This window comes from Procambarus clarkii, chromosome 21 (assembly GCF_040958095.1).
Source record: "Procambarus clarkii isolate CNS0578487 chromosome 21, FALCON_Pclarkii_2.0, whole genome shotgun sequence".
NCBI lineage: Eukaryota > Metazoa > Arthropoda > Malacostraca > Decapoda > Cambaridae > Procambarus > Procambarus clarkii.
Window position 1 is genome coordinate 10726573 of NC_091170.1, and position 20539 is coordinate 10747111.

A 20539-nucleotide genomic window follows, 5' to 3' on the forward strand; every position below is an offset into this window, starting at 1 on the left:
CTCCAGGAAAATGAATAATGTCAACAACTAAACATGTTATAGACAATGTGACATCATTGAACTTGAGTGGGAGGTCAATTTCACCCTGAACTTTTACTTTATTTCCTGAAATACCACTTAGAAAAGGTATGTGTGACTGTTTTAAAGTAGTAGGGTGCCTACTTTCAATGTCTCTAAGAGCTGAGGGCTTGACAATATTAATTTTTGCACCCGAGTCAAGAAAAACTGGCCTGGGAGCATGTGTCTAGATGTGCGACGTGGGAGCATGTGTCTAGGAGTGTGACCTGAGAGTATGTGTCTTGGAGTGTGACCTGGGAGCAGGTGTCTACGTTTCTGACCTGGGAGCATGTGTCTAGGAGTGTGTCCTGAAAGCATGTGTCTAGGAGTGTGACCTGAGAGCATGTGTCTAGGAGTGTGACCTGGGAGCATGTGTCTAGGTGTGTGACCTGAGAGCATATGTCTAGGAGTGTGACCTGAGAGCATGTGTCAAGGTGTGTGACCTGAGAGCATGTGTCTAGGAGTGTAACCTGGAAGTATGTGTCTAGAAGTGTGACCTGGGAGCATGTGTCTGGAAGTGTGGCCTGGGAGCATGTGTCTAGGAGTGTGACCTAAGAGCATGTGTCTAGGAGTGTGACCTGAGAGCATGTGTCTAAGAGTGTGACCTGAGAGCATGTGTCTAGGAGTGTGACCTGAGAGAATGTGTCTAGGAGTGTGACATGAAAGAATGTGTCAAGGAGCATGACCTGGAAGCATGTGTCTAGGAGTGGGACCTGGAAGCATGCATCTAGGAGTGTGACCTTGGAGCATGTGTCTAGGAGTTTGGCCTGAGAACATGTGTCTACAAGTGTGACCTGAGAGAATGTGTCTAGAAGTGTGACCTGGGATCATGTGTCTAGGTGTGTGACCTGAGAGCATGTGTCTAGGAGTGTGACCTGGGAGCATGAGTCTAGGAGTGTGACCTGAGAGAATGTGTCTGGGAGTGTGTCCTAAGAGCATGTGTCTAGGAGTGTGTCCTAAGAGCATGTGTCTAGGAGTGTGACCTGAGAGAATATGTCTAGGAGTGTGACCTGGAAGCATGTGTCTAGGAGTGTGACCTGGGAGCATGCATCTAGGAGTGTGACCTGGGAGCATATGTCTAGGAGTTTGGCCTGAGAACATGTGTCTAGGAGTGTGATCTGAGAGCATGTGTATAGGAGTGTGATCTGAGAGCATGTGTATAGGAGTGTGAAATGGGAGCATGTGTCTATAATTCTGGAAGTTTGTCACTAGGAGTGTGACCTGAAAGACTGTTCCTAGGAGTGTGACCTGAGAGTATGTATCTAGCAGTGTGACCTGGGAGCATGTGTTTAGGAGAGTGACCTGGGAGCATGTGTCTAGGAGTGTGACCTGACAGACTGTGTCTAGGAGTGTGACATGGGAGCATGTGTGAAGGAGTTTGACCTGGGAGCACGCGTCTAGGGGTGTGACATGGGAGCATGAGTCTAAGAGTGTGACCTGAGAACATGTGTCTAGTAGTGTGACCTAGGAGCATGTGTCAAGAAGTGTGACCTAGAAGCATGTTTCTAGGAGTGTAACCTGGGAGCATGTGTCTAGGAGTGTGACCTGAGAGTATGTATCTAGGAGTGTGACCTGGGAGCATGTGTCTAGGAGTGTGACCTGACAGACTGTGTCTAGGGGTGTGACATGGGAGCATGAGTCTAAGAGTGTGACCTGAGAACATGTGTCTAGTAGTGTGACCTAGGAGCATGTGTCAAGAAGTGTGACCTAGAAGCATGTTTCTAGGAGTGTAACCTGGGAGCATGTGTCTAGGAGTGTGACCTGGGAGCATGCATCTAGGAGTGTGACCGGGGAGCAAGTGTCTAGGTGTGTTACCTCGGAGCATGTGTCTAGGAGTGTGACCTGGGAGCATGTGTCTAGGAGTGTGTCCTGCGAGCATGCATCTAAGAGTGCGACCTAAGAGCATGAGTCTAGGAGTGTGACCTGGTAGAATGTGTCTAGGTGTGTGACCTGGGAGGATGTGTCTAGGAGTGTAACCTGGGAGCATGTGTCTAGGAGTGTGACCTGAGAGTATGTATCTAGGAGTGTGACCTGGGAGCATGTGTCTAGGAGTGTGTCCTGAGAGCATGTGTCTAGGAGTGTGACCTGAGAGCATGTGTCTAGAAGTGTGATCTGGGAGCATGTGTCTAGGTGTGTGACCTGGGAGCATGTGTGTAGGAGTGTGACCTGAGAACATGTGTCTAGGAGTGTGACCTGAGAGCATGTGTCTAGGAGTGTAACCAGGAAGCATGTGTCTAGAAGTTAGACCTGGGAGCATGTGTCTGGAAGTGTGGCCTGGGATCATGTGTCTAGGAGTGTGACCTGAGAGCATGTGTCTAATAGTGTGACCTGAGAGCATGTGTCTAAGAGTGTGACCTGAGAGCATGTGTCTAGGAGTGTGACCTGAGAAAATGTGTCTAGGAGTGTGACCTGAGAGAATGTGTCTAGGAGCGTGACCTGGAAGCATGCGTCTAGGAGTGTGACCTTGCAGTATGTGTCTAGGAGTGTGATCTCAGAGCATGTGTATAGGAGTGTGACCTGGGATCATGTGTCTAGGTAGGTGACCTGGGAGCCTTTGTCTAAGAGTGTGTCCTGGGAGACTGTGTCAAGGATTCTGGGAGATAGTGTCAAGGAGTGTGACCTGAGAGCATGTGCCTTGGAGTCTGACCTGGGAGCATGTGTCTAGAAGTGTGACCTGGGAGAATGTGTCTAAGAGTGTGACCTGGGATCATGTGTCTAGGTGTGTGACCTGAGAGCATGTGTCTAGGCGTGTGACCTGGAAGCATGTGTCTAGTAGTGTGACCAGACAATATGTGTCTAATAGTGTGACCTGGGAGCATGCATCTAGGAGTGTGACCTGGGAGCATATGTCTAGGAGTTTGGCCTGAGAACATGTGTCTAGGAGTGTGATCTGAGAGCATGTGTCTAGGAGAGTGACCTGGGAGCATGTGTCTACGTTTCTGACCTGGGAGTATGTGTCTAGGAGTGTGACCTGAGAGACTGTTCCTAGGAGTGTGACCTGAGAGTATGTATCTAGCAGTGTGACCTGGGGGCATGTGTCTAGGAGTGTGACCTGAGAGCATGTGTCTAGGAGTTTGACCTGACAGACTGTGTCTAGGAGTGTGACCTGAGAGACTGGGTCTAGGAGTGTGACATGGGAGCATGTGTCAAGGAGTTTAACCTGGGAGCACGCGTCTAGGAGTGTTACCTGGGAGCATGTTTCAAGGAGTGTGACCTGAGAGACTGTGCCTAGGAGTGTGACCTGAGAGTATGTATCTAGGTGTGTGACCTGGGAGCATGTGTTTAGGAGTGTGACCTGAGAGACTGTGCCTAGGAGTGTGACCTGAGAGTATGTATCTAGGAGTGTGACATGGGAGCATGTGTCTAGGAGTGTGACCTGACAGACTGTGTCTAGGAGTGTGACCTGAAAGACTGTGTCTAAGAGTGTGACATGGGAGCATGTGTCAAGGAGTTTGACCTTGGAGGACGCGTCTAGAAGTGTGACCTGGGAGCATGTGTCTAGGAGTGTGACCTGAGAACATGTGTCTAATAGTGTGACCTAGGAGCATGTGTCTAGGAGTGTGACCTGGGAGCATGCATCTAAGAGTGCGACCTGAATGCATGTGTCTAGGAGTGTGACCTGGTAGAATGTGTCTAGGTGTGTGACCTGGGAGCATGTGTCTAGGAGTGTGTCCTGAGAGCCTGTGTCTAGGAGTGTGACCTGAGATCATGTGTCTAGGAGTGTGACCTGGGAGCATGTGTCTAGGTGTGTGACCTGGGAGCATGTGTTTAGGAGTGTGACCTGAGAGCATGTGTCTAGGAGTGTGACCTGAGAGCAAGTGTCTAGGAGTGTAACCTGGAAGCATGTGTCTAGAAGTTAGACCTGGGAGCATGTGTCTGGAAGTGTGGCCTGGGATCATGTGTCTAGGAGTGTCACCTAAGAGCATGTGTCTAGGAGTGTGACGTGAGAGCATGTGTCTAAGAGTGTGACCTGAGAGCATGTGTCTAGGAGTGTGACCTGAGAAAATGTGTCTAGAAGTGTGACCTGAGAGAATGTGTCTAGGAGCGTGACCTGGAAGCATGTGTCTAGGAGTGTAACCTTGCAGTATGTGTCTAGGGGTGTGACCTGGGAGCATGCATCTAGGAGTGTGACCTGGGAGCATGTGTCTAGGAGTATGGCCTGAGAACATGTGTCTAGGTGTGTGACCTGGGAGCCTTTGTCTAGGAGTGTGACCTGGGAGACTGTGTCAAGGATTCTGGGAGATTGTGTCAAGGAGTGTGACCTGAGAGCATGTGTCTTGGAATCTGACCTGGGAGCATGTGTCTAGGAATGTGACCTGAGATAATGTGTCTAAGAGTGTGACCTGGGATCATGTGTCTAGGTGTGTGACCAGAGAGCATGTGTCTAGGCGTGTGACCTTGAAGCATCTGTCTAGTAGTGTGACCAGGCAATATGTGTCTCGGAGTGTGACCTGGGAGCATGCATCTAGGAGTGTGACCTGGGAGCATATGTCTAGGAGTTTGGCCTGAGAACATGTGTCTAGGAGTGTGATCTGAGAGCAAGTGTGTAGGAGTGTGATCTGAGAGCATGTGTATAGGAGTGTGACAAAGGAGCATGTGTCTATAATTCTGGAAGTTTGTGACTAGGAGTGTGACCTGAGAGACTGTTCCTAGGAGTGTGACCTGGGAGCATATGTCTAGGAGTTTGACCTGACAGACTGTGTCTAGGAGTGTGACCTGAGAGACTGAGTCTAGGAGTGTGACATGGGAGCATGTGTCAAGGAGTTTCACCTGGGAGCACGCGTCCAGGAGTGTGACCTGGGAGCATGTTTCTAGGAGTGTGACCTGAGAGACTGTGCCTAGGAGTGTGACCTGAGAGTATGTATCTAGGAGTGTGACCTGGGAGCATGTGTTTAGGAGTGTGACCTGAGAGACTGTGCCTAGGAGTGTGACCTGAGAGTATGTATCAAGGATTGTGACGGGGGAGCATGTGTCTAGGAGTGTGACCTGACAGACTGTGTCTTGGAGTGTGACCTGAGAGACTGTATGTAGGAGTGTGACATTGGAGCATGTGTCAAGGAGTTTGACCTGGGAGGACGCGTCTAGGAGTGTGACCTGGGAGCATGTGTCTAGGAGTGTGACCTGAGAACATGTGTCTAGAAGTGTGACCTAGGAGCATGTGTCAAGGAGTGTGACCTAGGAGCATGTTTCTAGGAGTGTAACCTGGGAGCATGTGTCTAGGAATGTGACCTGAGATAATGTGTCTAAGAGTGTGACCTGGGATCATGTGTCTAGGTGTGTGACCAGAGAGTATGTGTCTAGGCGTGTGACCTTGAAGCATCTGTCTAGTAGTGTGACCAGGCAATATGTGTCTCGGAGTGTGATTTGGGAGCATGCATCTAGGAGTGTGACCTGGGAGCATATGTCTAGGAGTTTGGCCTGAGAACATGTGTCTAGGAGTGTGATCTGAGAGCATGTGTGTAGGAGTGTGATCTGAGAGCATGTGTATAGGAGTGTGACAAAGGAGCATGTGTCTATAATTCTGGAAGTTTGTGACTAGGAGTGTGACCTGAGAGACTGTTCCTAGGAGTGTGACCTGGGAGCATATGTCTAGAAGTTTGACCTGACAGACTGTGTCTAGGAGTGTGACCTGAGAGACTGAGTCTAGGAGTGTGACATGGGAGCATGTGTCAAGGAGTTTCACCTGGGAGCACGCGTCCAGGAGTGTGACCTGGGAGCATGTTTCTAGGAGTGTGACCTGAGAGACTGTGCCTAGGAGTGTGACCTGAGAGTATGTATCTAGGAGTGTGACCTGAGAGCATGTGTTTAGGAGTGTGACCTGAGAGACTGTGCCTAGGAGTGTGACCTGAGAGTATGTATCAAGGATTGTGACGGGGGAGCATGTGTCTAGGAGTGTGACCTGACAGACTGTGTCTTGGAGTGTGACCTGAGAGACTGTATGTAGGAGTGTGACATTGGAGCATGTGTCAAGGAGTTTGACCTGGGAGGACGCGTCTAGGAGTGTGACCTGGGAGCATGTGTCTAGGAGTGTGACCTGAAAACATGTGTCTAGAAGTGTGACCTAGGAGCATGTGTCAAGGAGTGTGACCTAGGAGCATGTTTCTAGGAGTGTAACCTGGGAGCATGTGTCTAGGAGTGTGACCTGGGAGCATGCATCTAAGAGTGTGACCTGGGAGCAAGTGTCTAGGAGTGTTACCTCGGAACATGTGTCTAGGAGTGTGACCTGGGAGCATGTGTCTAGGAGTGTGTCCTGCGAGTATGCATCTAAGAGTGCGACCTGAAAGCATGTGTCTAGGAGTGTGACCTGGTAGAATGTGTCTAGGTGTGTGACCTGGGAGGATGTGTCTAGGAGTGTGACCTCAGAGCATGTGTCTATGAGTGTGACCTGAGAGCATGTGTCTAATAGTGTGACCTGGGAGCATGTGTCTAGATATGTGATGTGGGAGCATGTGTCTTGGAGAGTGACCTGAGAGTATGTGTCTAGGAGTGTGACCTGGGAGCATGTGTCTAGGAGTGTGTCCTGAGAGCATGTGTCTAGGAGTGTGACCTGAGATCATGTGTCTAGGAGTGTGACCTGAGAGCATGTGTCTACGTTTCTAACCTGGGAGCAAGTGTCTAGGAGTGTGTCCTGCGAGCATGCATCTAAGAGTGCGACCTGAGAGCATGAGTGTAGGAGTGTGACCTGGTAGAATGTGTCTAGGTGTGTGACATGGGAGGATGTGTCTAGGAGTGTGACCTGGGAGCATGTGTCTACGTTTCTGACCTAGGAGCATGTGTCTAGGAGTGTGTCCTGAGAGCATGTGTCTAGGAGTGTGACATGAGAGCATGTGTCTAGAAGTGTGACCTGGGAGCATGTGTCTAGGTGTGTGACCTGGGAGCATGTGTGTAGGAGTGTGACCTGAGAACATGTGTCTAGGAGTGTGACCTGAGAGCATTTGTCTAGGAGTGTAACCTGGAAGCATGTGTCTAGAAGTTAGACCTGGGAGCATGTGTCTGGAAGTGTGGCCTGGGATCATGTGTCTAGGAGTGTGACCTGAGAGCATGTGTCTAATAGTGTGACCTGAGAGCATGTGTCTAAGAGTGTGACCTGAGAGCATGTGTCTAGGAGTGTGACCTGAGAGAATGTGTCTAGGAGCGTGACCTGGAAGCATGTGTCTAGGAGTGTGACCTTGCAGTATGTGTCTAGGAGTGTGATCTCAGAGCGTGTGTATAGGAGTGTGACCTGGGATCATGTGTCTAGGTAGGTGACCTGGGAGCCTTTGTCTAGGAGTGTGACCTGGGAGACTGTGTCAAGGATTCTGGGAGATAGTGTCAAGGAGTGTGACCTGAGAGCATGTGCCTTGGAGTCTGACCTGGGAGCATGTGTCTAGAAGTGTGACCTGGGAGAATGTGTCTAAGAGTGTGACCTGGGATCATGTGTCTAGGTGTGTGACCTGAGAGCATGTGTCTAGGCGTGTGACCTGGAAGCATGTGTCTAGTAGTGTGACCAGACAATATGTGTCTAATAGTGTGACCTGGGAGCATGCATCTAGGAGTGTGACCTGGGAGCATATGTCTATGCGTTTGGCCTGAAAACATGTGTCTAGGAGTGTGATCTGAGAGCATGTGTCTAGGAGAGTGACCTGGGAGCATGTGTCTACGTTTCTGACCTAAGAGTATGTGTCTAGTAGTGTGACCTGAGAGACTGTTCCTAGGAGTGTGACCTGAGAGTATGTATCTAGCAGTGTGACCTGGGAGCATGTGTCTAGGAGTGTGACCTGAGAGCATGTGTCTAGGAGTTTGACCTGACAGACTGTGTCTAGGAGTGTGACCTGAGAGACTGGGTCTAGGAGTGTGACATGGGAGCATGTGTCAAGGAGTTTAACCTGGGAGCACGCATCTAGGAGTGTGACCTGGGAGCATGTTTCTAGGAGTGTGACCTGAGAGACTGTGCCTAGGAGTGTGACCTGAGAGTATGTATCAAGGTGTGTGACCTGGGAGCATGTGTTTAGGAGTGTGACCTGAGAGACTGTGCCTAGGAGTGTGACCTGAGAGTATGTATCTAGGAGTGTGACATGGGAGCATGTGTCTAGGAGTGTGACCTGACAGACTGTGTCTAGGAGTGTGACCTGAAAGACTGTGTCTAAGAGTGTGACATGGGAGCATGTGTCAAGGAGTTTGACCTTGGAGGACGCGTCTAGAAGTGTAACCTGGGAGCATGTGTCTAGGAGTGTGACCTGAGAACATGTGTCTAATAGTGTGACCTAGGAGCATGTGTCTAGGAGTGTGACCTGGGAGCATGCATCTAAGAGTGCGACCTGAATGCATGTGTCTAGGAGTGTGACCTGGTAGAATGTGTCTAGGTGTGTGACCTGGGAGCATGTGTCTAGGAGTGTGTCCTGAGAGCCTGTGTCTAGGAGTGTGACCTGAGATCATGTGTCTAGGAGTGTGACCTGGGAGCATGTGTCTAGGTGTGTGACCTGGGAGCATGTGTTTAGGAGTGTGACCTGAGAGCATGTGTCTAGGAGTGTGACCTGAGAGCAAGTGTCTAGAAGTTAGACCTGGGAGCATGTGTCTGGAAGTGTGGCCTGGGATCATGTGTCTAGGAGTGTCACCTAAGAGCATGTGTCTAGGAGTGTGACGTGAGAGCATGTGTCTAAGAGTGTGACCTGAGAGCATGTGTCTAGGAGTGTGACCTGAGAAAATGTGTCTAGAAGTGTGACCTGAGAGAATGTGTCTAGGAGCGTGGCCTGGAAGCATGTGTCTAGGAGTGTAACCTTGCAGTATGTGTCTACGGGTGTGACCTGGGAGCATGCATCTAGGAGTGTGACCTGGGAGCATGTGTCTAGGAGTTTGGCCTGAGAACATGTGTCTAGGTGTGTGACCTGGGAGCCTTTGTCTAGGAGTGTGACCTGGGAGACTGTGTCAAGGATTCTGGGAGATTGTGTCAAGGAGTGTGACCTGAGAGCATGTGTCTTGGAATCTGACCTGGGAGCATGTGTCTAGGAATGTGACCTGAGATAATGTGTCTAAGAGTGTGACCTGGGATCATGTGTCTAGGTGTGTGACCAGAGAGCATGTGTCTAGGCGTGTGACCTTGAAGCATCTGTCTAGTAGTGTGACCAGGCAATATGTGTCTCGGAGTGTGACCTGGGAGCATGCATCTAGGAGTGTGACCTGGGAGCATATGTCTAGGAGTTTGGCCTGAGAACATGTGTCTAGGAGTGTGATCTGAGAGTATGTATCTAGGAGTGTGACATAGGAGCATGTGTCTATAATTCTGGAAGTTTGTGACTAGGAGTGTGACCTGAGAGACTGTTCCTAGGAGTGTGACCTGAGAGTATGTATCTAGCAGTGTGACCTGGGAGCATGTGTCTAGGAGTGTGACCTGGGAGCATATGTCTAGGAGTTTGACCTGACAGACTGTGTCTAGGAGTGTGACCTGAGAGACTGAGTCTAGGAGTGTGACATGGGAGCATGTGTCAAGGAGTTTCACCTGGGAGCACGCGTCTAGGAGTGTGACCTGGGAGCATGTTTCTAGGAGTGTGACCTGAGAGACTGTGCCTAGGAGTGTGACCTGAGAGTATGTATCTAGGAGTGTGACCTGGGAGCATGTGTTTAGGAGTGTGACCTGAGAGACTGTGCCTAGGAGTGTGACCTGAGAGTATGTATCAAGGATTGTGACGGGGGAGCATGTGTCTAGGAGTGTGACCTGACAGACTGTGTCTTGGAGTGTGACCTGAGAGACTGTATGTAGGAGTGTGACATTGGAGCATGTGTCAAGGAGTTTGACCTGGGAGGACGCGTCTAGGAGTGTGACCTGGGAGCATGTGTCTAGGAGTGTGACCTGAGAACATGTGTCTAGAAGTGTAACCTGGGAGCATGTGTCTAGGAGTGTGACCTGGGAGCTTGCATCTAAGAGTGTGACCTGGGAGCAAGTGTCTAGGAGTGTTACCTCGGAACATGTGTCTAGGAGTGTGACCTGGGAGCATGTGTCTAGGAGTGTGTCCTGCGAGTATGCATCTAAGAGTGCGACCTGAAAGCATGTGTCTAGGAGTGTGACCTGGTAGAATGTGTCTAGGTGTGTGACCTGGGAGGATGTGTCTAGGAGTGTGACCTCAGAGCATGTGTCTATGAGTGTGACCTGAGAGCATGTGTCTAATAGTGTGACCTGGGAGCATGTGTCTAGATATGTGATGTGGGAGCATGTGTCTTGGAGTGTGACCTGAGAGTATGTGTCTAGGAGTGTGACCTGGGAGCATGTGTCTACGTTTCTAACCTGGGAGCATGTGTCTAGGAGTGTGTCCTGAGAGCATGTGTCTAGGAGTGTGACCTGAGATCATGTGTCTAGGAGTGTGACCTGGGAGCATGTTTCTAGGTGTGTGACCTGGGTGCATGTGTGTAGGAGTGTGACCTGAGAGCATGTGTCTAGGAGTGTAACCTGGAAGCATGTGTCTAGAAGTGTGACCTGGGAGCATGTGTCTGGAAGTGTGGCCTGGGATCATGTGTCTAGGAGTGTGACCTAAGAGCATGTGTCTAGGAGTGTGACCTGAGAGCATGTGTCTAAGAGTGTGACGTGGGAGCATGTGTCTAGGAGTGTGACCGGGGAGCAAGTGTCTAGGAGTGTGTCCTGCGAGCATGCATCTAAGAGTGCGACCTGAGAGCATGAGTCTAGGAGTGTGACCTGGTAGAATGTGTCTAGGTGTGTGACATGGGAGGATGTGTCTAGGATTGTGACCTGGGAGCATGTGTCTACGTTTCTGACCTAGGAGCATGTGTCTAGGAGTGTGTCCTGAGAGCATGTGTCTAGGAGTGTGACATGAGAGCATGTGTCTAGAAGTGTGACCTGGGAGCATGTGTCTAGGTGTGTGACCTGGGAGCATGTGTGTAGGAGTGTGACCTGAGAACATGTGTCTAGGAGTGTGACCTGAGAGCATGTGTCTAGGAGTGTAACCTGGAAGCATGTGTCTAGAAGTTAGACCTGGGAGCATGTGTCTGGAAGTGTGGCCTGGGATCATGTGTCTAGGAGTGTGACCTGAGAGCATGTGTCTAATAGTGTGACCTGAGAGCATGTGTCTAAGAGTGTGACCTGAGAGCATGTGTCTAGGAGTGTGACCTGAGAGAATGTGTCTAGGAGTGTGACCTTGCAGTATGTGTCTAGGAGTGTGATCTCAGAGCGTGTGTATAGGAGTGTGACCTGGGATCATGTGTCTAGGTAGGTGACCTGGGAGCCTTTGTCTAGGAGTGTGACCTGGGAGACTGTGTCAAAGATTCTGGGAGATAGTGTCAAGGAGTGTGACCTGAGAGCATGTGCCTTGGAGTCTGACCTGGGAGCATGTGTCTAGAAGTGTGACCTGGGAGAATGTGTCTAAGAGTGTGACCTGGGATCATGTGTCTAGGTGTGTGACCTGAGAGCATGTGTCTAGGCGTGTGACCTGGAAGCATGTGTCTAGTAGTGTGACCAGACAATATGTGTCTAATAGTGTGACCTGGGAGCATGCATCTAGGAGTGTGACCTGGGAGCATATGTCTATGAGTTTGGCCTGAAAACATGTGTCTAGGAGTGTGATCTGAGATCATGTGTCTAGGAGTGTGACCTGGGAGCATGTTTCTAGGTGTGTGACCTGGGAGCATGTGTTTAGGAGTGTGACCTGAGAGCATGTGTCTAGGAGAGTAACCTGGAAGCATGTGTCTAGAAGTGTGACCTGAGAGAATGTGTCAGGAAGTGTGGCCTGGGATCATGTGTCTTGGAGTGTGACCTAAGAGCATGTGTCTAAGAGTGTGACGTGGGAGCATGCATCTAGGAGTGTGACCGGGGAGCAAGTGTCTAGGTGTGTTACCTCGGAGCATGTGTCTAGGAGTGTGACCTGGGAGCATGTGTCTAGGAGTGTGTCCTGCGAGCATGCATCTAAGAGTGCGACCTGAGAGCATGAGTCTAGGAGTGTGACCTGGTAGAATGTGTCTAGGTGTGTGACCTGGGAGGATGTGTCTAGGAGTGTGACCTGGGAGCATGTGTCTACGTTTCTGACCTAGGAGCATGTGTCTAGGAGTGTGTCCTGAGAGCATGTGTCTAGGAGTGTGACCTGAGAGCATTTGTCTAGAAGTGTGACCTGGGAGCATGTGTCTAGGTGTGTGACCTGGGAGCATGTGTGTAGGAGTGTGACCTGAGAACATGTGTCTAGGAGTGTGACCTGAGAGCATGTGTCTAGGAGTGTAACCTGGAAGCATGTGTCTAGAAGTTAGACCTGGGAGCATGTGTCTGGAAGTGTGGCCTGGGATCATGTGTCTAGGAGTGTGACCTGAGAGCATGTGTCTAATAGTGTGACCTGAGAGCATGTGTCTAAGAGTGTGACCTGAGAGCATGTGTCTAGGAGTGTGACCTGAGAGAATGTGTCTAGGAGCGTGACCTGGAAGCATGTGTCTAGGAGTGTAACCTTGCAGTATGTGTCTAGGAGTGTGACCTTGGAGCATGCATCTAGGAGTGTGACCTGGGAGCATGTCTCTAGGAGTTTGGCCTGAGAACATGTGTCTACGAGTGTGATCTGAGAGCATGTGTGTAGGAGTGTGATCTGAGAGCATGTGTATAGGAGTGTGACCTGGGAGCATGTGTCTGGAAGTGTGGCCTTGGATCATGTGTCTAGGAGTGTGACCTAAGAGCATGTGTCTAAGAGTGTGACCTGAGAGCATGTGTCTACGAGTGTGACCTGAGAAAATGTGTCTAGAAGTGTGACCTGAGAGAATGTGTCTAGGAGCGGGACCTGGAAGCATGTGTCTAGGAGTGTAACCTTGCAGTATGTGTCTAGGAGTGTGACCTGGGAGCATGCATCTAGGAGTGTGACCTGGGAGCATGTGTCTAGGAGTTTGGCCTGAGAACATGTGTCTACGAGTGTGATCTGAGAGCATGTGTGTAGGAGTGTGATCTGAGAGCATGTGTATAGGAGTGTGACCTGGGATCATGTGTCTAGGTGTGTGACCTGGGAGCCTTTGTCTAGGAGTGTGACCTGGGAGACTGTGTCAAGGATTCTGGGAGATTGTGTCAAGGAGTGTGACCTGAGAGCATGTGTCTTGGAATCTGACCTGGGAGCATGTGTCTAGGAATGTGACCTGAGATAATGTGTCTAAGAGTGTGACCTGGGATCATGTGTCTAGGTGTGTGACCAGAGAGCATGTGTCTAGGCGTGTGACCTTGAAGCATCTGTCTAGTAGTGTGACCAGGCAATATGTGTCTCGGAGTGTGACCTGGGAGCATGCATCTAGGAGTGTGACCTGGGAGCATATGTCTAGGAGTTTGGCCTGAGAACATGTGTCTAGGAGTGTGATCTGAGAGCATGTGTGTAGGAGTGTGATCTGAGAGCATGTGTATGGGAGTGTGACATGGGAGCATGTGTCTATAATTCTGGAAGTTTGTGACTAGGAGTGTGACCTGAGAGACTGTTCCTAGGAGTGTGACCTGAGAGTATGTATCTAGCAGTGTGACCTGGGAGCATGTGTCTAGGAGTGTGACCTGGGAGTATATGTCTAGGAGTTTGACCTGACAGACTGTGTCTAGGAGTGTGACCTGAGAGACTGAGTCTAGGAGTGTGACATGGGAGCATGTGTCAAGGAGTTTCACCTGGGAGCACGCGTCTAGGAGTGTGACCTGGGAGCATGTTTCTAGGAGTGTGACCTGAGAGACTGTCCCTAGGAGTGTGACCTGAGAGTATGTATCTAGGAGTGTGACCTGGGAGCATGTGTTTAGGAGTGTGACCTGAGAGACTGTGCCTAGGAGTGTGACCTGGGAGTATGTATCAAGGATTGTGACCTGGGAGCATGTGTCTAGGAGTGTGACCTGACAGACTGTGTCTTGGAGTGTGACCTGAGAGACTGTGCCTAGGAGTGTGACCTGAGAGTATGTATCAAGGATTGTGACCTGGGAGCATGTGTCTAGGAGTGTGACCTGACAGACTGTGTCTTGGAGTGTGACCTGAGAGACTGTATCTAGGAGTGTGACATTGGAGCATGTGTCAAGGAGTTTGACCTGGGAGGACGCGTCTAGGAGTGTGACCTGGGAGCATGTGTCTAGGAGTGTGACCTGAGAACATGTGTCTAGAAGTGTGACCTAGGAGCATGTGTCAAGGAGTGTGACCTAGGAGCATGTTTCTAGGAGTGTAACCTGAGAGCATGTGTCTAAGAGTGTGACCTGGGAGCATGCATCTAAGAGTGTGACCTGGGAGCAAGTGTCTAGGAGTGTTACCTCGGAGCATGTGTCTAGGAGTGTGACCTGGGAGCATGTGTCTAGGAGTGTGTCCTGCGAGTATGCATCTAAGAGTGCGACCTGAAAGCATGTGTCTAGGAGTGTGACCTGGTAGAATGTGTCTAGGTGTGTGACCTGAGAGCATGTGTCTAGGCGTGTGACCTGGAAGCATCTGTCTAGTAGTGTGACCAGGCAATATGTGTCTCGGAGTGTGACCTGGGAGCATGCATCTAGGAGTGTGACCTGGGAGCATATGTCTAGGAGTTTGGCCTGAGAACATGTGTTTAGGAGTGTGATCTGAGAGCATGTGTGTCGGAGTGTGATCTGAGAGCATGTGCATAGGAGTGTGACATGGGAGCATGTGTCTATAATTCTGGAAGTTTGTGATTAGGAGTGTGACCTGAGAGACTGTTCCTAGGAGTGTGACCTGAGAGTATGTATCTAGCAGTGTGACCTGGGAGCATGTGTCTAGGAGTGTGACCTGGGAGCATATGTCTAGGAGTTTGACCTGACAGACTGTGTCTAGGAGTGTGACCTGTGAGACTGAGTCTAGGAGTGTGACATGGGAGCATGTGTCAAGGAGTTTCACCTGGGAGCACGCGTCTAGGAGTGTGACCTGGGAGCATGTTTCTATTAGTGTGACCTGAGAGACTGTGCCTAGAAGTGTGACCTGGGAGCATGTGTTTAGGAGTGTGACCTGAGAGACTGTGCCTAGAAGTGTGACCTGAGAGTATGTATCAAGGATTGTGACCTGGGAGCATGAGTCTAGGACTGTGACCTGACAGACTGTGTCTAGGAGTGTGACCTGAGAGACTGTGTCTAGGAGTGTGACATTGGAGCATGTGTCATGGAATTTAACCTGGGAGGACGCGTCTAGGAGTGTGACCTGGGAGCATGTGTCTAGGAGTGTGACCTGAGAACATGTGTCTAGAAGTGTGACCTAGGAGCATGTGTCAAGGAGTGTGACCTAGGAGCATGTTTCTAAGAGTGTAACCTGGGAGCATATGTGTCTAGGAGTGTGACCTGGGAGCATGCATCTAGGAGTGTGACCTGGGAGCAAGTGTCTAAGAGTGTTACCTCGGAGCATGTGTCTAGGAGTGTGACCTGGGAGCATGTGTCTAGGAGTGTGTCGTGCGAGTATGCATCTAAGAGTGCGACCTGAAAGCATGTGTCTAGGAGTGTGACCTGGTAGAATGTGTCTAGGTGTGTGACCTGGGAGGATGTGTCTAGGAGTGTGACCTCAGAGCATGTGTCAATGAGTGTGACCTGAGAGCATGTGTCTAAGAGTGTGACCTGGGAGCATGTGTCAAGATATGTGACGTGGGAGCATGTGTCTTGGAGTGTGACCTGAGAGTATGTGTCTAGGAGTGTGACCTGGGAGCATGTGTCTACGTTTCTAACCTGGGAGCATGTGTCTAGGAGTGTGTCCTGAGAGCATGTGTCTAGGAGTGTGACTTGAGATCATGTGTCTAGGAGTGTGACCTGGGAGCATGTTTCTAGGTGTGTGACCTGGGAGCATGTGTGTAGGAGTGTGACCTGAGAGCATGTGTCTAGGAGTGTAACCTGGAAGCATGTGTCTAGAAGTGTGACCTGGGAGCATGTGTCTGGAAGTGTGGCCTGGGATCATGTGTCTAGGAGTGTGACCTAAGAGCATGTGTCTAGGAGTGTGACCTGAGAGCATGTGTCTAAGAGTGTGACCTGAGAGCATGTGTCTAGAAGTGTGACCTAAGAGAATTTGTCTAGGAGTGTGACCTGAGAGAATGTGTCTAGGAGCGTGACCTGGGAGCATGTGTCTAGGAGTGGGACCTGGAAGCATGTGTCTAGGAGTGTGACCTGGCAGTATGTGTCTAGGAGTGTGACCTAGAAGCATGCATCTAGGAGTGCAACCTTGGAGCATGTGTCTAGGAGTTTGGCCTGAGAACATGTGTCTACGAGTGTGACCTGAGAGAATGTGTCTAGAAGTGTGACCTGGGATCATGTGTCTAGGTGTGTGACCTGAGAGCATGTGTCTAGGAGTGTGACCTGGAAGCATGTGTCTAGGAGTGTGACCTGGGAGCATTTGTCTAAGAGTGTGACCTGAGAGAATGTGTCTGGGAGTGTGTCCTAAGAGCATGTGTCTAGGAGTGTGACCTGAGAGCATGTGTCTAAGAATGTGACCTGAGAGCATGTGTCTAGGAGTGTGACCAGAGAGAATGTGTCTAGGGGTGTGACCTGAGAGAATGTGTCTAGGAGCGTGAGCTGGAAGCACGTGTCTAGGAGTGTGACCTGGAAGCATGTGTTTAGGAGTGTGACCTGGCAGTATGTGTCTAGGAGTGTGACCTGGGAGCATGCATCTAGGAGTGTGACCTGGGAGCATGTGTCTAGGAGTTTGGCCTGAGAACATGTGTCTACGAGTGTGATCGGAGAGCATGTGTGTAGGAGTGTCATCTGAGAGAATGTGTATAGGAGTGTGACCTGGGAGCATGTGTCTAGGAGTGTGACCTGGGAGGATGTGTCTAAGAGTGTGACCTGGGAGCCTTTGTCTATGAGTGTGACCTGGGAGACTGTGTCAAGGATTCTGGGAGATTGTGTCTAGGAGTGTGACCTGAGAGCATGTGTCTTGAAGTCTGACCTGGGACCATGTGTCTAGGAGTGTGACCTGGGAGCATGCATCTAGGAGTGTGACCTGGGAGCAAGTGTCTAGGAGTGTGACCTGGGAGCATGTGTGTAGGAGTGTGTCCTGCGAGCATGCATCTAAGTGTGCGACCTGAAAGCATGTGTCTAGGAGTGTGACCTAGTAGAATGTGTCTAGGCGTGTGACCTGGGAGCATGTGTTTATGAGTGTGACCTGAGAGCATGTGTCTAGGAGTGTGACCTGAGAGCATGTGTCTAGGAGTGTAACCTGGAAGCATGAGTCTAGAAGTGTGACCTGGTAGCATGTGTCTGGAAGTGTGGCCTGGGACCATGTGTCTAGGAGTGTGACCTAAGAGCATGTGTCTAGGAGTGTAACCTGAGAGCATGTGTCTAAGAGTGTGACCTGAGAGCATGTGTCTAGGAGTGTAACCTGAGAGAATGTGTCTAGGAGTGTGACCTGAGAGCATGTGTCTAAGAGTGTGACCTGAGAGCATGTGTCTAAGAGTGTGACCTGAGAGCATGTGTCTAGGAGTGTAACCTGAGAGAATGTGTCTAGGAGTGTGACCTGAGAGAATGTGTCTAGGAGTGTGACCTGAGAGAATGTGTCTAGGAGCGTGACCTGAGAGAATGTGTCTAGGAGCGTGACCTGGAAGCATGTGGCTAGGAGTGGGACCTGTAAGCATGCGTCTATAAGAGTGTGACCTGGCAGTATGTGTCTAGGAGTGTGACCTAGAAGCATGCATCTAGGAGTGCAACCTTGGAGCATGTGTCTAGGAGTTTGGCCTGAGAACATGTGTCTACGAGTGTGACCTGAGAGAATGTGTCTAGAAGTGTGTGACCTGAGAGCATGTGTCTAGGAGTGTAACCTGGGAGCATGCATCTAGGAGTGTGACCTGAGAGAATGTGTCTAGGAGCGTGACCTGGAAGCATGTGTCTAGGAGTGTAACTTTGGAGTATGTGTCTAGGAGTGTGACCTGGGAGCATGCATCTAGGAGTGTGACCTGGGAGCATGTGTCTAGGAGTTCTCCTGAGATCATGTGTCTACGAGTGTGATCTGAGAGCATGTGTGTAGGAGTGTGATCTGAGAGCATGTGTATAGGAGTGTGACCTGGGATCATGTGTCTAGGTGTGTGACCGGGGAGCCTTTGTCTAGGAGTGTGACCTGAGAGACTGTGCATAGGAGTGTGACCTGAGAGTATGTATCTAGGAGTGTGACCTGAGAGACTGTGCCTAGGAGTGTGACCTGAGAGTATGTATCTAGGAGTGTGACCTGGGAGCATGTGTCTAGGAGTGTGACCTGACAGACTGTGTCTAGGAGTGTGACCTGAGAGACTGTGTCTAGGAGTGTGACATTGGGGCATGTGTCAAGGAGTTTGACCTGGGAGGACGCGTCTAGGAGTGTGACCTGGGAGCATGTGTCTAGGAGTGTGACCTGAGAACATGTGTCTAGAAGTGTGACCTAGGAGCATGTGTCAAGGAGTGTGACCTAGGAGCATGTTTCTAGGAGTGTAACCTGGGAGCATGTGTCTAGGAGTGTGACCTGGGAGCATGCATCTAGGAGTGTGACCTGGGAGCAAGTGTCTAGGAGTGTGACCTGGGAGCATGTGTGTAGGAGTGTTTCCTGCGAGCATGCATCTAAGAGTGCGACCTGAAAGCATGTGTCTAGGAGTGTGACCTAGTAGAATGTGTCTAGGTGTGTGACCTGGGAGCATGTGTTTATGAGTGTGACCTGAGAGCATGTGTCTAGGAGTGTGACCTGAGAGCAAGTGTCTAGGAGTGTAACCTGGAAGCATGAGTCTAGAAGTGTGACCTGGGAGCATGTGTCTGGAAGTGTGGCCTGGGACCATGTGTCTAGGAGTGTGATCTAAGAGCATGTGTCTAGGAGTGTAACCTGAGAGAATGTGTCTAGGAGTGTGACCTGAGAGAATGTGTCTAGGAGCATGACCTGGAAGCATGTGGCTAGGAGTGGGACCTGTAAGCATGCGTCTATAAGAGTGTGACCTGGCAGTATGTGTCTAGGAGTGTGACCTTGAAGCATGCATCTTGGAGTGGAACCTTGGAGCATGTGTCTAGAAGTTTGGCCTGAGAACATGTGTCTACGAGTGTGACCTGAGAGAATGTATCTAGAAGTGTGTGACCTGAGAGCATGTGTCTAGGAGTGTAACCTGGGAGCATGTGTCTGGAAGTGTGGCCTGGGATCATGTGTCTAAGAGTGTGACCTGAGAGCATGTGTCTAGGAGTGTGACCTGAGAAAATGTGTCTAGGAGTGTGACCTGAGAGAATGTGTCTAGGAGCGTGACCTGGAAGCATGTGTCTAGGAGTGTAACCTTGGAGTATGTGTCTAGGAGTGTGACCTGGGAGCATGCATCTAGGAGTGTGACCTGGGAGCATGTGTCTAGGAGTTCTCCTGAGATCATGTGTCTACGAGTGTGATCTGAGAGCATGTGTGTAGGAGTGTGATCTGAGAGCATGTGTATAGGAGTGTGACCTGGGATCATGTGTCTAGGTGTGTGACCGGGGAGCCTTTGTCTAGGAGTGTGACCTGGGAGACTGTGTCAAGGATTCTGGGAGATTGTGTCAAGGAGTGTGACCTGAGAGCATGTGTCTTGGAGTCTGACCTGGGAGCATGTGTCTAGGAGTGTGACCTGAGAGAATGTGTCTAAGAGTGTGACCTGGGATGATGTGTCTAGGTGTGTGACCTGAGAGCATGTGTCTAGACGTGTGACCTTTAAGCATGTGTCTAGTAGTGTGACCAGGCAATATGTGTCTAGGAGTGTGACCTGGGAGCATGCATCTAGGAGTGTGACCTGGGAGCATATGTCTAGGAGTTTGGCCTGAGAACATGTGTCTAGGAGTGTGATCTGAGAGCATGTGTGTAGGAGTGTGATCTGAGAGCATGTGTATAGGAGTGTGACATGGGAGCATGTGTCTATAATTCTGGAAGTTTGTGACTAGGAGTGTGACCTGAGAGTATGTATCTAGCAGTGTGACCTGGGAGCATGTGTCTAGGAGTGTGACCTGGGAGCATATGTCTAGGAGTTTGACCTGACAGACTGTGTCTAGGAGTGTGACCTGAGAGACTGAGTCTAGGAGTGTGATTTGGGAGCATGTGTCAAGGAGTGTGACCTGAGTGACTGTGCATAGGAGTGTGACCTGAGAGTATGTATCTAGGAGTGTGACCTGAGAGACTGTGCCTAGGAGTGTGACCTGAGAGTATGTATCTAGGAGTGTGACCTGGGAGCATGTGTCTAGGAGTGTGACCTAACAGACTGTGTCTAGGAGAGTGACCTGAGAGACTGTGTCTAGGAGTGTGACATTGGGGCATGTGTCAAGGAGTTTGACCTGGGAGGACGCGTCTAGGAGTGTGACCTGGGAGCATGTGTCTAGGAGTGTGACCTGAGAACATATGTCTAGAAGTGTGACCTAGGAGCATGTGTCAAGGAGTGTGACCTAGGAGCATGTTTCTAGGAGTGTAACCTGGGAGCATGTGTCTAGGAGTGTGACCTGGGAGCATGCATCTAGGAGTGTGACCTGGGAGCAAGTGTCTAAGAGTGTTACCTCGGAGCATGTGTCTAGGAGTGTGACCTGGGAGCATGTGTCAAGGAGTGTGTCCTGCGAGTATTCATCTATGAGTGCGACCTGAAAGCATGTGTCTAG

The 20539-nt window shown here is 50.3% G+C and overlaps 2 protein-coding genes across 2 annotated transcripts; both read right to left on the bottom strand.

The window, feature by feature from the left end:
• Positions 1–3500: 3500 nt before the first annotated feature.
• Positions 3501–12993, bottom strand: LOC138367050 (filaggrin-2-like). The gene is made up of 10 exons (XM_069328445.1): positions 11877–12993; positions 11364–11579; positions 10937–11071; positions 10316–10828; positions 9025–9267; positions 8220–8732; positions 7410–7625; positions 6956–7198; positions 4347–4616; positions 3501–4054 (listed from the first exon to the last, which is right to left on the bottom strand). Exons 1-10 carry the CDS (start codon positions 12991–12993, stop codon positions 3501–3503), a joined length of 4020 nt encoding a protein of 1339 aa, XP_069184546.1.
• Positions 12994–13072: 79 nt separating this feature from the next.
• On the bottom strand, positions 13073–16733 carry LOC138367051 (uncharacterized protein DKFZp434B061-like). Its single transcript, XM_069328446.1, has 3 exons — positions 15806–16733; positions 14270–14593; positions 13073–13608 (listed from the first exon to the last, which is right to left on the bottom strand). Exons 1-3 carry the CDS (start codon positions 16731–16733, stop codon positions 13073–13075), a joined length of 1788 nt encoding a protein of 595 aa, XP_069184547.1.
• Positions 16734–20539: the final 3806 nt, after the last annotated feature.

Bases quoted from the DNA above. Each gene is read 5' to 3' on its own strand.
- LOC138367050 (XM_069328445.1), bottom strand. From the start codon at position 12,993: ATGATCCCAGGTCACACTCCTATACACATGCTCTCAGATCACACTCCT. The intron at 8,733-9,024 runs GTCAGATTCCAA...ACATTTTCTCAG, and splicing joins TCCTAGACACATGCTCCCAG to GTCACACTCCTAGACACATG. The intron at 7,626-8,219 runs GTCAAACTCCTT...ACATGTTTTCAG, and splicing joins TTCTAGACGCGTCCTCCAAG to GCCAAACGCATAGACATATG.
- LOC138367051 (XM_069328446.1), bottom strand. From the start codon at position 16,733: ATGCTCCCAGGTCACACTCCTATACACATTCTCTCAGATGACACTCCT. The intron at 14,594-15,805 runs GTCACACTCCTA...ACATGCTCTCAG, and splicing joins TCCTAGACACATGCTCTCAG to ATCACACTCCGACACACATG. The intron at 13,609-14,269 runs GTAACACTCCTA...TCACACTCCTAG, and splicing joins TCCTAGACACATGCTCCGAG to ACTCAGTCTCTCAGGTCACA.